The sequence below is a fragment of the Rhipicephalus sanguineus genome, chromosome 5 (assembly GCF_013339695.2).
Source record: "Rhipicephalus sanguineus isolate Rsan-2018 chromosome 5, BIME_Rsan_1.4, whole genome shotgun sequence".
Classification (NCBI taxonomy): domain Eukaryota; kingdom Metazoa; phylum Arthropoda; class Arachnida; order Ixodida; family Ixodidae; genus Rhipicephalus; species Rhipicephalus sanguineus.
The window spans coordinates 152,632,169-152,649,700 of NC_051180.1; the positions used below are offsets into that span (position 1 = coordinate 152,632,169).

Genomic DNA, 17,532 nt, shown 5'->3' on the forward strand with positions numbered 1-17,532 from the left:
CACATTACTTAAGACAAAACTTTGTGAGATAGCCTCTCTTCCAATAAACCATGAAGCAACTGCCAACAAGGCGTTCATCGTTCGGTTCAATATTGGCAGCACTATTTTTTTTTAAACTTTAAGACAGTGGAGAGACACAGTACGACTTGCTTGCCAGGAACGGCAGTCCTTTAATTGCTGTCGGCTTTTAGGTGTCCGTAGTGGGATTGCGCTTAGGGAAAGAACATCCAACAAGGAACGGTGTGGCAGTGCTTCCATGAGAAGTCTCAAAGTACGCTGTATTGAATAGCATATTGTTGTGGTCCAAAAAACAGCAGGAAGACGAAGATAGAAGCATGCGATGAAAAAATCCGTAAACAGGGTGTGTGTGCTGGTGTCGACGTTCCGACTAGCGGACTTGTCTTCTTCGGGGCTGGAAATAAGTTCCAGCCTTGAAGAAGACATGTCCACTTGTCAAAACGTCGGCTCGAGCACACACACCCTGTTTACGGAACAGCAGGCACTTTTCAGAGTGTATCTTTATGTATAACGCGTGTAATCGTTATGAATATTTTGAAAGACCCTATCACCCCAGAGAAAAGTCCTGTCTGTTTGTTCCACCCGGACCATATATAGATTTATTTTGAGTGAGTTAAACCTGCCGCTCAGCAAATAAAAAGCTGTTTATTTTGCGACATACTTTGACGTTATTATCGACTGTCTATCGTAACCATTTGCTTCTCTGTTCATGTGTACACGCTCAGTGCTTTCCTTTCATTATACAAGTCACAGTGCTGGTAGGAATTATTGTCTGTATTCGGATTGACTGTAAGCACCACTTTTTCCGGCATTTGTCTAGGAATATCAAACACGTGCCTCGTAGATTAGGTCTAAGGTAACGTACAGTGATCGCTTTCATCACAGGATTTCTTTGTGACAAGCCTGTCTTCTAAGTCAGATTCGTCATTGTGGGTAAAAGTGCGATGTTAACGTGGACCTGTGACACGTTCTCTACGTTCGCGTAATCTACACCTTCCGCAAAGCATTTTAATGTTGCTGCAAAAAGTAACTGTCATTTGTCGCAGTTCGCATGTTTCTGGCTCATACTGGATATGTATAGGGCTTATAAAGACGGCTTTTGTGTTGTATTCCAGACTGCTGGAAGAAGTTGTGTAGTATTCCAGCTGGAAAACGTTCTGAAAGGACTTACTGTTTCGGAGATACCTACAGAAGATAACTATTCATATTGAACACATCTGGATGCGCAGAGGCACACTGAGAAAAAGGTACAGAAAAGCCGGGAGACCAGGATCTTGAAGCCATTAAGGTTGGGTGAGACTTCCTTTGGTCAAAAAAATTCAGTTTTGGGATTTTGCAATCACTTGATAGAGAATTTCTTTATCTTTCAGAGAATATATCACACTTGGGCACTCACGGTTTCAAAAATAATTTTTGGTACTTTTCTTTTTCTTTGACACATTAACAGGAAATACGCGGCTACCCGTACGTAATTTCTGCGTTTTTCTTCTTTTCATAAGAACATTTTTGAAATTTGTGTACTATTTTCTGGAGAACTATTAGGCCTGAACAATCAAACATTCTCAGATATGTTAACGTGTGATACTTACATAACAGGAACTAGAATCAGTAGCCCAGGTGTATTTGTATTGTTTCAGTGCAAAAAACCATTCGTAAGCAGCAGTTTTCACGCATCGACAAACGTAAAAAAAACATAACAAATCTTTTTTTTTTTTTTTTTGCTGTACGCTCAAAGTTTTAGCTCCACTGCTTAAGTAGCGACATTTGCGCAAAATTGCAATGTTCGGCAGATAGGAGTTCTTAACAAAAAAGCACATATGTAGAAAAACTCCTATGCGACCTGCGTCTACCTTTAAAATACCTTGCAAATTTTAAAGCCATAACTTTTATTATCACTGCTGTACAGCCAAATTTTGAAACTCACTTTCAAAGCCTCACCCCATCTTAAATGAACAAATTGGTACAGTGTCATAATGGAAAAGGTCGCACGTTATTAGAGGGAGACTGAGTAATCTAGTGCTCGCGTCCTAGCAATATCTTCGTACTTCTGTCGGGTTCACACTTTTTCTTAGCGAAATTATACCACCACGATGATGCGTTTTCAAACACACGAATGTCAGTGTTATGCTTTAGAAAACACGCCCATACTCTTTCAATAATGAATGGGCGTGTATAGTGTATCCCATAATTCTATTCGCGTACATATTTTCGTCGCACAGTTAAAACTGTGTACATATAGAAACGAATACTTGATGGCATACACTCAACATTATCACGGCTTTTACAAAAAGTAAATTTTTTTGTAATCAGTTCTGTTAGTTTTCTCCTCACCTGACAAGAATCACCTTCCCTTCTCTTCGGTCCAGCGCAGAGAAACACCTCCGTGATCGGTTGGATGAACCGGTTGTCGCATTCGGTGTTGTTCCATATTACGAGCTTGACTTCACGTAGAACCTCGCTGTAAGGTCCGCCTGCGATCAGTGAAAAGTATACATTGAACATTCTTAGCCTTATCCTCTTTTTGAAACGCTGTTGGTTCTAGTATTCACAAAGTAGTGCGTCTGCCAAACTTGTTGGCGCGAGAACATAACTGACGTGGTAGATGCCGTATTGCCAGACGATCGGGACGTACAGCACAGTGTTAGCCGAGATGACCGGTCAGTAGCAAACATCGTTTACTAACGAAAAGTTTTGCGAATTGGCCACAGTATTCCTTTTACCGAAATCGAAAGCACCAACCAATGACAAAGCGACTTCCAGAAAAATGTCCAGCTCTTCTCACCATTTTCTTCAAATGCGTGACCTGCGCAGGTACATTTCTTTCACTTAATGTCAACTAGACTACAGCCGTTTTTTTTTTCCCTGGCCTTCCGCTGTCGTCCAATCTCTTAATGTTTCTCATATCATATTTCGTTCCATTACACGCTGCGTGGTCCTTTGCTTCTCTTTGTTATCCTCCAAGCTTTTGCCCCGTACGCTGTAACTGGCAGTATGCAGTGATTGTATACTTCTCGCTGTAGGAACAGCGGCAGATTCCCTGCCATAGTTTGGGAGGGCCTGCAGTATGCGATGCAGCCCATCCTTTTTCTTCGGTGAATTTGCTTTACATGAGGAGGCGTTATTGGACGTAGGTTTGCATATTCTCGTACAGACGTCAATGGTTGGTTGCCAATAAATAAGACTTCCTCTTTCGCCACGCCATTCTGCATTATGCTCGTCTTGAACATATTCATATTTAGCCCAACTTTAAAACTTTCTCGGATTAGGACCTCATTTTCTTGCACTTCGTCGTGATCATCGATATAGGTCGGCAAAACAAAAAGTGGAGCTCAGTCAGACTCAGAAATAGGTTTTGCACTCTGGGCTCACTCAGACTCAGACTAACTAAACTTCTCCTCAACCGGACTCACTCAGACTCAGACTCACTAAAGTTTTCCTCAACCGGGCTCATTCTGACTTAGGCTCACCGAAATTATCCTCAGCGTGACTCACTCGGACTCAGACTTACCACTCGATCTGAGTCTGAGATAGCCTGAGTGAGTCGACTCATGAGTGCGTTAGCGTATGATAGCTTTTTCGATCATGGTGTCAATGCTCTTTAACACCAATATTTCACATAATCAGTTCCCCAGGGGCGCGACGTTTGATCTCGTTCCTACAAATACGCGTTATCAGTGGTAACAATGCTGCAACAGGGGCGTAGCCAGGGGGGGGGGGGGGGTTCAACCCCCCCTCCCCCCGAAATTTTTCAGTTTTTCTTGCGTATATATACACGCACACATACAAACGAACGCACGAACATACATAAAGTATGGTTGAACACCCCCCCCCCCCGAAAAAATTTCTGGCTACGCCCCTGTCCTGCAAGGAAACTTTTGTGAAAGACGTGACTCACATCACACGAGATATTTTTATCAAGCATTTCCCACCTCCGTAACTCACGCCCCTGGTCAATTAATATGGAGGCGGCGTATGAACGAAAGTGTGTTGAAGTATGTGTGAGTAGACGTGAGTAGACGTGAGTTTAAACACTGGCCGACATAAGGCTGATTGTTATGCTGAAAACGAGTAGATAGGAGTCATATTTACTTCATTGCTGAAGAGCACTGTGTAATCTGCATATTGTTCGTTACCGAGATATTCTCTGTTAATCCATATATTTCAACACAGTTGAGCTTTGCTGAAACTCATAATTATAGCATTGTTGTGGAACGTAAAACCCCAGCAACTAACTACTAACTAACTAACTAACTAACTAACTAACTAACTAACTAACTAACTAACTAACTAACTAACTAACTTATGAAAATAACCAAATTGCGTTGGCAGGCTATTTGGTTGACGATCATAATAAGTTTGAACGGCAAGACGGAACGCGGACAGAGAACAGTGCTGTGTGTGCGTGCGTGCGTGTGTGCGTGCGTGCGCGCGCGTCTTTGTGTGTGTGTGTGTGTGTGTGTGTGTGTGTGTGTGTGTGTGTGTGTGTGTGTGTGTGTGTGTGTGTGTGTGTGTGTGTGTGTGTGTGTGTGTGTGTGCGTGTGTGTGCGCGCGTGCGTGCGCGTGTGTAGGTGTAGGTGTGTGTGTTCAATCGCACTGTTCAAACTTAACTACGTTAATGAGAGAGCCAGGTATTCTTCTAATGAAAAAAACGAAAGTAAGACTGAAAAGATCGGAGAAAGCAGGTCCAGCTCACTTGTTACTAATGTGCATTGTCTCTTTGTTTCTTTTTTCTTCGCGTGCTTTCAGAATGGAATAATATTGAGGCTTCTTGTGAATAACGACAAATTTGCGCACGCAAAGCTCACACAGCGCCCCGTGTTGAGAACCACGGCGGCAGTCTGCATTAAAGTCCCTCTATCTTTCAAAAGTAGCGAAAGGTCTTGATCCAGCCGCCGCGTCCTGCGATAGGTCGGTTGGCGACACGTGATCTTTTCGCCTTCGCGCCCCGCCCAAAGGGTCCAGCGGCGGCAGCGCTGTGCCGGCGATCGGTACGGATCACTGTGTTTTCAAGCGTGGAGTGGGGCGATTTTAGCGAGTAGAGAGTACTTCACGCACCTCTGTCGCATTGTTGTTTCAAACTAAAAGCGTTTATGTACCTATAGTTGAGTATACGCAGGAATTCCGCGTTTGAATTTATTGTTAGGAGCGTGTCGTGCTAGTATGTCGGGTCTCTATGCCTTCGGTTGCCTCCCCGCGCGGAGGACAGAAAAAAGTTTTTCTTTTTTTTTTTCGTTCCTCCTGGTGAGAAAAATATATGCTGAAGGAAGGCCCAACAAAATCAGTCGCAAGAAATTTGTGCCCACAGAAAACACCCGGATATGCGAAGTAAGTGATTTTGTAATGGTTATAACTTCAAGCAGCCTTTCGCCTGGCCGGCGTGCTTTTGTTCGTGCATATGCATGAGCATTATCTCAGCAACGCTAGCATTGCTTCGGCATTCTTTATGCCGTAGATTTGCGCGCAGTAGTCAATGGATAGTCACACCCCGTATCTCTAACATTAAATTGCTCGGAACCCAATAAAGCTGCCTTTGTTTTTCTCACCGATGTGGCGTCAACACTACAAGCTCACAGGGAAGTGAGCCTTTGGGATTAGTTTTTTGCCACACCTTGCCGTGTTTTACCCGCACTGCTGTGTGCGAGATCGATTAAGACTTCTTCGTTGAAGCATTCCGCGTGATGTATTCCCTAGAGGACCAGAATACTTTTGACATGTTCGAATAAATAATATTGCAAGACGGAGGAAAAGATGGAAACCATATATGCCGCACCGAACATCTTTGCTGATTTGCCGAGGCAGAAGGAACGGAAGCCACCCTGCCAGCGAATGAGGGGGGATCAGTGCTCACAAAAAAACTACGAAAGAAAGAATTTGTTATGAATTCATGCGATAAAACCCAGTTTTTCAATAAGTACTCTTTTGTTCTCTTGCATCTCCACAAAAAGCCACCTAACACAGCTTTTCTTGTTGTAGTCTGGTTTTAGGGCCTGTACGTGTATACATACCCCAAATTTATTTGAAATGGCATTGGGTAACATTGCAACGTGCCTTTATATCTGCGGGACATGGAGGCAGCGGGAGTTGTAAAAGGGGGACGGCTTTGGATAAATGCACGCTGTTAAAAACAGTTAAACATTAAAATGGGCGAGACACTAGTGGGCATGCTATATTTCCTAGATCTTGAAAGGTACTCAAGTTGCTGATATTCCTCAAATGCAGTGCAACTGCATTTGAGGAATATCAGCCCTTCTCCTAAGGGAGGAATGCATGAGGAATATCCCCTCTTCTCCTAAGTAAATCTCTTAGAGTATAAACAAAATAAGCTCAGTTAAAAATACCGTGTAACAGTGGAAAGACTTCCGAACACTGACAAACACAGTCAAACCAAAAATAGCGCGTATTTTGCGCTACGCAATACAAGAGCGCTAGGTGCCCGATGAAGTTTCCGAAAGTAGCAGTACGCTGACTACCTGCCTATTTTATTCGAGCTAGAAAACAAGCACTTTTAACACACCCAAACACCACCAGTTCTTCAAGTTACGCTGAATGTCAAAATATGCGAAGAAAAAAGATAAATGCCCTGCATGACTGCTGCTGTGGGGAACCCGCTCGGAACCTGCTTCGGAAACACACGCGTTTTATTTCAATATTTAACGTGCTCCGTGCTCGTTAAACTTATTGTCCCTGTAGTTTGATAACTGTTGAGCATCTTAAGCCACAAATAATAATTTAGCGGTTCAAGCGAGCACCGAGTTCGGTTTCAGGCGCCCGCAATATGCACGGGAGCGAGCGGCGCGTCGTCTGCTATCGGCCTATCGCTGCTCCTTGGACCCCCCTCGAATGCGCGCGTGTAGTTGTCGCTACCTTTATAAATATAGGGACCTTAGTCTGCATGGTGCTGCAACGCCATCTATGGTGCTATGCGGAAACAATAGGGTGGGCTCCGAGATTTCGGTGCGCACCGCTATTTTCGCGCTTGCCAATATGCCTCGCCGCGGCAGCTAAGTAGCTGTTGCGCAATCATGTCTTTGTCTCGGCCTGTTAAATCGAGGAATTTTGTTTTTGACTTTATATCTGGTATCAAGAAAGGAATGACAGAAACGTAGAGGCAGAAAGCAAGCAGGCTAACCAGAAAGCATTTGGTTGGCTGCGCTACGCTGCGGATTGGGAAAGAGGAATAGAAAGATTAGAGAGAGAAGATGGAAGGAAGGAAGGAAGGAAGGAAGGAAGGAAGGAAGGAAGGAAGGAAGGAAGGAAGTAAACGGCGAAATTGCTGACGTGTGCAGGACTACACCACTATAATAATTGCTGGAGTATTGCGTCCCAAAACCAAGATATGACTATGAGAGACACCATAGTGGAGGGCTTCGGAAATTTAGACCACCTTCAGGGGCGGATTATCCAGGGTTCAAAGGGTTCAAATGAACCGGGCCCTCCGGTTTTAGGGGGCCCCCCAAGGGCCAGAAAAAATGGCCGACTTCGTTGTTTTGTTCGAAAAAGTTTAACCCTCCTGCTGGATTCCCCTGATAGAAACAGATGGTCTATTTCAATAATCAATATACATGCTTCTAAGAAGTTGTTCGTTGCATAACGTGCATAATCTTGAAGTCAGCTCACAGTTCTGCAGTCTGTGGTAAAAACATTTTACTCGCCCAAGACCATGCATCGTGTAGAGGGAAGTAGCTGATCCAGCGGATGGACACATAGAGCAGACGGACGAGGATTTTAGCAGCTACGGTCCAACACGCATTGCGAAGGCGCATAGAGAGTGGTTCCTGTTTGAAATATCGTTTAATGCGCTGAATGAAAATAACCGGTATGAAGCTGACGCATAGGTATGCTATAGTATGCTTTCATTATAGTGTAAACAACGTACCATGAAATATTTGTATGGTACGGAACTTCCTGATTATGCCAGGACTCCGAAGGAGTAATGGTTCGATTCTTCGCTTCTGGCATTGCCGTTCTGTCTTAATTCCTGCTTGGTGGTTATATAGGGAAACTTAAGAGACCATCACTTGGTAAAGGTTGTGCGCAAGAAATATCTACAACATATATCCACTATCTGGCCGCCAGCAGACCCTCACCGCAATTGCTTGAGCGTTGTGGTGGGGGTCTTTAACTGACCATCACTTTTGAACTTCTTTTAACACTTTTGAACTTCTAATTCGTGAAAAGCTTGAAAGTTCTTTCCCTGATGTCCGTGTGGCTCTTAGAATTTTTTTTGCTTAATTAATGGTCACAAATTGCACTGGTGAACGATTATTCAGCAAACTGAAATTGATCAAAAACAGGCTTCGATCAACGATGACCGACAGCCGCCTCAGTGATTTGTCACTTCTGAGCGTAGAGACGGAGGTTCTTAGGAGGGTAAATGTTGAAGAGCTGATCAACAAACTGTCTCAGCAAAAGACGCGAAAAGGCTTGTAGAAACGTACATACCTTCTTTCTCTACTTAAAAGAATAATGAAAACAGAGAACATGTTAATAGGTATACACGCCCCATTTCAAGGTTGCATTTCTGCGAAAGAGTTCACCAATTTTGTACACTGTGTTTAAGAAGAAATATTTCGTAAAAATATCAAGATATTCCGCAGTTTAAACGCAAAAAAGATGTGTGCAATGTATGTGTTTCCTTCTCCTATAGCCCTATGAAAGTGAATATTGCCTGCAAAAATGTAACCCTATTACATGTTTAAAAGCGACCGATTTGTGCATAAATGAAAATATGTGTGGTCGTTTTTCGAGTCTTATTAAAACGTTTTTGTGAAAGTTCTACACGGATCTCATTTTTTATATGCGCCACCTTTTCCGAAAGATTTGGCCCACCCCCTTCCCATATTGAAGATATTTTAATTTTAAACCATCTGTATTACTTGTTGTGATCAGTAGGCATATACAATATGCATAATAGCACTATATCGAAATGCTGCCTTGAAATCAAAAGTAGCTAGACGATTGATAGCGTATTTACTGTAAGTACGTGCGAAAAGTTTCTGAAAAAGGCCCACCTGTCAACTTCGGCAGTGCTCGCACGCAGGCAACCAAAGCGTGCGCTACCGAATCAGTGAAGCTGAAGCAGATAGAGGAAGCTATTTTTCACAAAGGCGCTCCCTGATTTTCGAGGGAAGATGTCCTCTCTTGAAATAAGGGTAAACAACGCTATAGGTTAAGACGAATGGAAGAAACACACACGGCGCTTGGACTGCACTTCTAAGTGTCGTATGCATTCCTTCTTTTCGTCTTAACTTCTCGCAGAGTTTAGTCTTCTTTCAGTATGATCCAAGGAACCAGACAAATCTTAATGCTGTCGATGTGTCTTCGTCTCCTGATATAGTTCATTATTACGATGACAATCTCTCCACGTGCTCCGCAAGAAAGAAAACGCCCAGGTGATATTACACACTCCGGAGAGGCTTAGAATAAATATGGCTTGTGTTCTTTGCAGCTAAATCTAAAAAGCGTCAAGTTTCAAGCATGACCAGATGACAAAGTGGGAAAGAAAGGGGGCGGGGCGAGGGGGGAGGGGCCCCCCTTATGTTTTTGAACCGGGCCCTCCGCACATTTAATCCGGCCCTGACCACCTTGAGTTCATTAAGGTGCGTGTGAGTCGAAGCACATGGGCCTCTCGCATGTTGCCCCCGTTGAAATGCGGCCGGGATTCGATCCCACGACCTTCCGGTGGTACTGCAGCAATAGTCGAATGCATTCGCACAAGCCCGTCGTCCTCAAAAAGTGCATAAGTGCCTTTACTGACTTGCGGGATGACAAACGATGGGAACGAGACAGGGGCCAAAAGGTTGGACACAGCATATGAACCAGTGATAATATTAAGCGCTCTTAGCTATATAAAGTAATACACTACGTGACTACGCATCTTTGAGGCATAGACGACAAACAATGCAATTGACAAACCCATGGACGTATATTAAAAAATGTTTTCCCTCGCAATTATTAAAGAAAAAAATCACAGCATGTCCACGTGGTGACTGATGATGAGTGGGGCGAACCGAACTCACGCTGCAGCACGGCGATGGCATTGGCGCGAGCGTAGTCCTTCTTGATGGAAGATATTGTGACTAGATTGTTTGAGAACCACAATCTGTTGCACACACCGCAACTATGGCCGAAACTGTTATCAAGGAAGTCCCGCTGGAAGCGCGCGTCGGCGCTTTCGGGCAGAGCCCGCCTGATGTGTTTTGCATCCACTTCACGTGCTCGCACAGCCTCGCGCTCTGCCTGCCGGTACGCGCGCTTTCTCGCCGCTTCACGGTCCTTCACATTTTGAAGATCCTATTCGCGCCGTAGCCGTGCAGCTTCGGCCTCGCGGGCTCGAACGGCGGGGTCTTCGCGCCGCAGCCGTGCAGCTTGTCGAGAAGCTTCGGCCTCGCGGGCTCGAACGGCGGGTTCTTCTCGCCGCAGCCCTACAGCTTGTCGAGCAGCTTCGGCCTCGCGGGCTCGAACGGCGGGGTCTTCTCGCCGCAGCCATGCAGCTTGTCGAGCAGCTTCGGCTTCGCGGGCTCGAACGGCGGAATCTGCTTCGCGGCGTCGACGTGCAGCTTCGGCCTCGCGGGCTCTCACCTCAGGATTCTGTCTGCGAGCGCGCGCTGCCGCCGCCTTCCGTGCCCTCCGTTCCGCAGCCTTGTCTTCCATCTGGCGACTCCGAGCTAAAGAGAAAGCGTGCCAAGAGGGAGCCTCATGGCGCGTTACTTCTGAAATGTTGTCTTCGGGTGTCGTTGAAAACACGAGACGTAGTAAAGAAGAAAGAACGCCACACAGGCGAACACGCACGAGAGTGTCACTCGTCAACGTCGTCTTCTTCTTCTACTGCATTCCAGAACGCGCGCAGTAAAGAAGAAAGAATGCCACACAGGCGAACACGCACGAGAGTCTCACTCGTCAACGTCGTCTTCTTCTTCTACTGCATACAAGAACGCGCGCTTCTCACGAGCTAGAGGTGGATACTACAACGCTACAAACGGAGGATGGACAGACCGACGGCATAAGGAGCTTCGCCCCTAAAAAGAAATATCGCGTGTTGTCACCCTCACATGTAAAAACACACCAACCTTGCTTTTGTCAGATACAATGACTTACCGAAAGTCTGCGTCCCCCAGCCGGTGGCGATGGCGGTCTTTCCAAAGTAACTTTCGTCGCCACGCTCGGGTAGACAAACAGGCCGGATGTACTCGTTGAACGTGACGGGGCGCTTGAGCCTCAGTACAGAGATGTCGTTCATGAACGTGTCCTTTTGGAAGCCAGGGTGCTCCCGAATGCGGGACACCTCAATGTCTTTTACGTTTTCAGATGGCTCTTGAATGTTGTGGGCACCCAACCGGACAGTTATGTTGGCGGCTTTGAGCCTGCAAAGACATTTACTAACGCTGTAACTCCGCTAACTAGCAAGTTTCTGATTTTTTTCATGGCTATCTGAACATCCGGCCATTTCATGACCGTAATAGCCAGCACTGCAAAAACAATAACGTAACTAGCCAGAGTATGGAATGCTAGAAACAAAGCCCAGTACTTTCACTTTATTCTTTTTTCTCAGTGTTTTTCTGTTTCATATACCAGAATACCAGTATCAGCGTTGCATGGTGCTCCCATGTAGACATAACATCAGCAGCTTAGCCATAACTAGAATACCGAAGCAGACTACTACACATTGAGCAAGGCGTAATGTGATTTGAATAGCGCAGTTCCCGTGTATGTAACAACAAGCGCATCATAGTATATTGTGCTAAATGCGGCCAGCACTAAACTTTGGTTATTTAAACGGCAATTTTTTGTGAAGTATATTTTCACGCAAGATAGAAGGGCTAAAGCTTCGGATAGTTAGTGTTTCGTACTAAAGGGTGGGCGGACTGTAACTCGCTGTTAAGAGTTGTTTATAACTTTTGTAATACTTAACCTGTAAGGAAAAAAAAATCATCTTGTTCCTTATAGTCGGAGAATCTTCATGCATTTCTAGAATTTCGAGTTAGCGCCGCCATTATTCACTTTAGTTTTTTTTTTCGTTTCATCAAAACTAAGAACTATGAAATGTATTAGCAATTCTTAATAGGGAATCACTTTAAGCCCACCATGAGTGTATAGCACAAAAACAGAGCAAGTGTTGAGTAACGATAAAGACAAGTGCTTACCTTCGAACTGAATTTATGGTATGAAATGAGAGTCTAAGTAGTCGGAAATATATTTTTCTGACAACGTACAATATATGACTATTCAGCGCGTCCATTGTAGCAATTTCTGTTTGTTTGCATTACTTCTTCAGTGTAAAAGGCAGGTCATAAAGCTAGAACAGCTTGCAAAACCACAAACCAGGCAATCACGATGTCTCGTTGATAGTTAGCAAATGAGCCTGGCCAACTTTAAGCGAGGCTAATGAATTAAATGATATGTGAACTCCCCAGATATCCAGAATGGAAGACTTTTGTGTACACTCGAGTACATTTAATTGAAGTAGTTTCTCCTCGTCTGTATAAAAAGCATGAATAAGTGCTGTTTGCAAACGCTGGTGCTTCATTCGTAAGAAAATGGCGTCTGCAATCACAAATGCATCTAAAGCATGGTTTGTGTGTAAGAGCGAATTTCTACCAATCCCTCTATTTGACAAATTATCAGCTAAGGTGATCACCAAAGGTTAAAAAAAACTCTTACGGAATGGTGGTTTTGTGAACTCGGTCTCTGTCTTTTTGTAAGAGCTGTTTACTGATGGCCAACAACATTCAGTAATATTATTGCCATAATAACGATCGGTTAGGGTCCATTAATACAAGCTGTTCCAGTGGATGGATGCTTTCTTGAATATTTAGAAAATTTCTTTTAAGGAAAGAAATTTTAACAGCGAAGCAGTTAAAGCTCGAGGTAAAACTGATGACCACGAAAAAACTATCATCATCATGAACGGGCATGTGCCCCAGACAGTGGGCAAATCCCACTACTCACCGCTGGTCCTCTAAAAATGAAGATGGCAAATAAACACATAAATAACAGGAAAGAGAAAGAATGAGAAGAAAGACAGAAAGACGAAGAAAGAGAGAAAGACAGAGAATCAAAGAGAGCAAGAAACATATAGCATAAAAAAGGCAGAGAAAGAGAGATCGGCAGAAAGAAAAGGAAGGAAAACAGAAAGCGAAAGAGAGAAATAAAGAAAATTACTGAAAGAGAAAGAAAGAACTAAAGAGAGATAGAGGGAAAGATAGAAAGAAATTAACAAGAGCAAGACAGATAATCAAAGAAAGAGAGAGAAAGAACCAAATAGAGAGATAGAAAAAGATAGAAAGAAAGTAACCGGCGTCAGCCAGAACTCTTGAGAATCGACCAGCTTGGCTGTGACAAGCTTTGTGCGACTTAGTGCAAACTTCCCGCATTTTTTACATTTGCCGAAAGTTACACATCTACGAATTAGAGATTGCCACAGTTGCGTTACCTACCGCGTGGTCTATAACATTCCGAGCTTAACTGTTACGAATAGCACTATGAACATTGCAAACACGCAATTGGAATCAGTGAATCATTACAAACACGCAATTGGAAGCAGTGAATGCGATAAGTACACGACGTAATGTTACATGTACGAGGGCTAGCAGCTAACACGTTTTGCTCCGATCTCACTTAACTCTACGAAACACTGGTGTATGGCAATACGGCCACTCCCGGGAGAGAAGCGGTTTTCGGTCAGTTTGTCGTATCAGTGGTCCGAGCGCGAAGCAGTCAGATCACAGCGCGTAGAAGGTATACGAGCCGTTGGCTGGGGGATGTCTGCCGAAACAGATCGCGTGCTAGCACTCTCGACCGCACCCTTAGAGTCAAAGTTCACAGTTGCTGCTCGAGTTACGCAGTCCCTCTCCCCAGACATCCCTTCCTGCTCCTTCGCCCAGCAAATGACGGGCGGGGCGTTTCCTTCTGCTTGAGGATCTATCGACGGCAGCCCTCGCACACGGGTTGATGTTATTCCGTGTGACGGAGATGGCCAGCTTGTTTCATCTCTGCTTTAGCCATGTTCCTTTCCAATGCTCGCGAGCCTTTACTCGCGGGAAGAACATACAATGCGCGGAGCGATGTTGTCGATTTAGAGTTTATACGGAACATGACGGCTACGGTGAAAACCTGTCCTGAGTGTCCATACAATTGCTAACGCAGATAAAAATATGCAAAAAAAAAACGTCGGAGCGGGCTTGCCTTTTTCCTGGAAAGCTGCATTGTCTCCGCTGTAAAGAGTGCGTCCGTTGGAAGAATCATATAATCCGGCGCCTTTTCCATTGGTTTCGTTCTCGCCTTCAATACCATTCTTATTGGGGACATCTCCTCGCCACTTATTTCTTCATAAAGCACGCGTACAATGTCAGCACTAAGCGTTGAACCTATCATGATTTCGCGCTTGTCGGCTACAGACTGTTATCTCTGCATGCGCGGTCGCAAACGCACGAAATGGAGCGAAATTAGTTAATCGCGCACGATAGTCATGCGAGAGAAGCAAAGCGGGTGGGTGGCTGCATAGCAAAGCAGTACAGGAGAAAATTCACAACTGTTATTTCTCGTATATGAACCAGTCGAGAGTATGTACTCCCTGATGATGTCACGTGAATCACTATTCTGGTATCACGAAGTGCACCAAAGACAAGAAACGCCAAGAGAGAATAACGCGCTCGTTGTTCTTGTTTTTTGTTGTATTTTCAGATGCCGTTAGGGGACCTTTATAAAGACAGGGCGTGCAAACACGGACACAGGAGAGTAGTCAAAACACCAGAAACGCCGCTAACAACTGAAATACCACACAGCGGCGGAACCGAAGGTAGACACAAATATTCATCTGTGCATTCTTACGTAAGAGGCCATACTTATCAATCACGTGCAAGTGGTGGTCTGCGTGAGAGATAGCAGTTCACTCTCTCGAGTTTTCTCTTATGTCCGTGTTTCCACGTCATGTCTTAACATGAATACCTACCAACAAGCTCAGCTATATTCTAAGTTTGTCATTCTCTTCTGCATTTATTTATCGATTTACTCGAGTAAGAATGAGAGGAAAGATTGTAATAACGCACCGATATATATACAGTACTGATCTATCTTATTTATTTATGCACAGTGTACTAGGTCCAAGACTCCAAGAATATGCTATCCAGCGAGTTGGGTCGTCGCCCTTTAAGGCTGGAGGACGCGCCAGCGTTAAGGTCAGGCAATACTCGTGATATTTCTGGAGAAGAAAAAGATACTACAACTTCTGGGGATCTATTCTCGATGCGTTCATTCAAAGGAGATGTCCACAGTCCATTTCGGCAGAGCGCATTAAGTGATTCGAAAAAGCGGTGAGCCGTGATGTCACCTCCCTCTTGACGACGTCGCCGCACCGAACCCGCCAGCACATTCCTAGTGTAAGGAGAGAGTGGATGAAATGCACAGAAACAGGAACCTTTTAAGTCTGAATTTGCATATGAATGTGTCCCAGATGTTTGAGAACGATGCAGGGAATGCGTACCGACCTTACATCTGCGTTAGACGAGCGGCCGCATTAAACCTAAATCGATGGCTAACATGATCAGAAGACATGTGCACCAAAAATCGAATCTCTGACGGCTGCGTTTGTTGCATTGAAGCGAATTCCGTCCTTATCATTTGTGTCGAGAGTGTTTGAAAGCTTCGTGATGTCATGATGGCGCTGCAGAACAAAAACCGGAAACAGGGGGCGCGCTTCTCGCCGAGCTCCCGCTATTCAGCGGCCGCTGAAATGGACTGTTCATTACATGGACACATCGAAAAGAGCTCCTCCGGCGAAGTGCTGTATTTTATTTCCAGATTCCCCATTCGAAATAAAGGAAAAGACTAACGGCGGCGCTCCGCAATTATTGCGCGGCGGCGGCGGCGGCGGCGGCGACGTGCTCTCTCTTGGGACTTCGGCGGCGGCGCGAGCGGCGTGACCAAAAACAGGCGGCGGCAGCGCGGCGCGGCGCGGTGCGGCGGCGCACACCTCTACCGCGAAGTCGGTTTGTCGCCGGATTTGGCAGCGGCGGCGGCAAGGACACGTGCGCGCATGCGCTCCTCATTCGGCCCGAGTACTGCTAGTCAGCAATACTTATATTGTGACGCACCACAGATGCAATCTGAGAGCTCTGCGCGTGCGCAGAAGCGGGGGCGGCAGTATTGTGTCCGTGGACATTCCGAGTTGCGATAAGAGCAGTGGCGCCGCTCGACGTTGCTTTGGAAGCCTATATATCCTATCATCGCCACTCGCCACCCTTTCCATCTTTCGCAGGTCCTACTACTTGACGCTTAATAACACGCATACATTGTCCCTGCGTCATCGCGTTCACTACACATTGGTCATCCAATACAGGTGGCACAAAAACGCTAGCGCAGCGTAATTTCAGCTTGGTTCATTTCCCGATCCTCTCCGAATATAAAGACTGGAATGCCCTTACTCTTTACGCCATTGCCATGCCGTTTTCAGTGAAACTTGCTCGCGTAGCAGCTTATCTTCTTTAAACTGTGGTAAACGTGTTTTTGTATACATCATGTGTACACCCCTTAAAGGGCCCCTAACCACCCCGCGTTCAAAGACGAGGGTGTGATTTCTTTCTCGCCTTCGCTACCCTTCCTACAGGCGATATCTCCTCCTTGCCACTTATTTCTTAAGAGCACGTACAATGTCAGCAGTACGCGTTGAGCCTATCGGGATTTCGTGCTTGTCGACTACACGATGTTATCTCCGCTTGCGCAGTGGGAAACACGCAAAATGAAGTCAAATCAGTTGATCGCGCACGATAGTCATTGTAGACAAGGAGGAACGGGTGGGTGGCTGCGCGGCAAAGCAGTGTAGGAGACCATTCACAACAGAGTCCGCCACGGTGGAGCAGTGGTTATGGTGCTCGGCTGCTGACCCGAATGTAGCGGGTTCGATCCCTGCCGCGGCGGCTGCATTTGGATGGAGGCGAAGTGGTAGAGGCCTGTGTACTGTACGATGTCAGTGCACGTTAAAGAACACCAGATTGGTGAAATTTCCGAAGCCCTCCGCTACGGCGTCTCACATAACCACATCGTCGTTTTGGGACGTACAACCCCAGATATTAATTCACCACTGATATTTCGCGTATATGGACGAATCGAGAGTATACGTACCGTAATGACGTCACAGTAATCACCGCTCTTGCGTCACGAAGTGCACCAAAAAGACGAGAATAACGGGTCCTTTTTTTTGTATTTTCAGAGGCTGGTGAGGGGCCCTTTAAGTAATTCTTCAGACAGGGTCCTTAAGAAAATATTGTGATTCGGGGTGATGTGGCGATAAGGATGCAATTGCCGCAGCGACGCTCAATCTCTGCCCCCCCCCCCCCCCCCACCTAGCACTTCTCTATGAGCTGGAGGGACAGGCCTTCACATTTCTGTAATCATAATTCAGTGCTTGAGTCATGAAAACAAAGTTAGCAGATGTGTGAAGACTGTTTTGTCCGTTCACAGCAACGGAAATGCTGACAAAATCTGTGGCCGCTGTTCGAACGTTTCGTCGAAGGAAAG

General features: G+C 45.4%; 1 protein-coding gene across 1 annotated transcript in view; it reads right to left on the bottom strand.

Annotated features, from left to right (window-relative positions):
* LOC119395024 (serine proteinase stubble-like) overlaps positions 1 to 17,532 on the bottom strand; it is a 54,901-nt gene that overhangs the window by 22,942 nt on the left and 14,427 nt on the right. Inside the window, exons 7-8 of the mRNA XM_049416066.1 lie at positions 11,116 to 11,381; positions 2,252 to 2,489 (exon numbers count right to left, since the gene is read on the bottom strand). Of these exons, the coding sequence (XP_049272023.1) occupies positions 2,252 to 2,489; positions 11,116 to 11,381 (504 nt within the window). The remainder of the gene's footprint in view (positions 1 to 2,251; positions 2,490 to 11,115; positions 11,382 to 17,532) is intronic.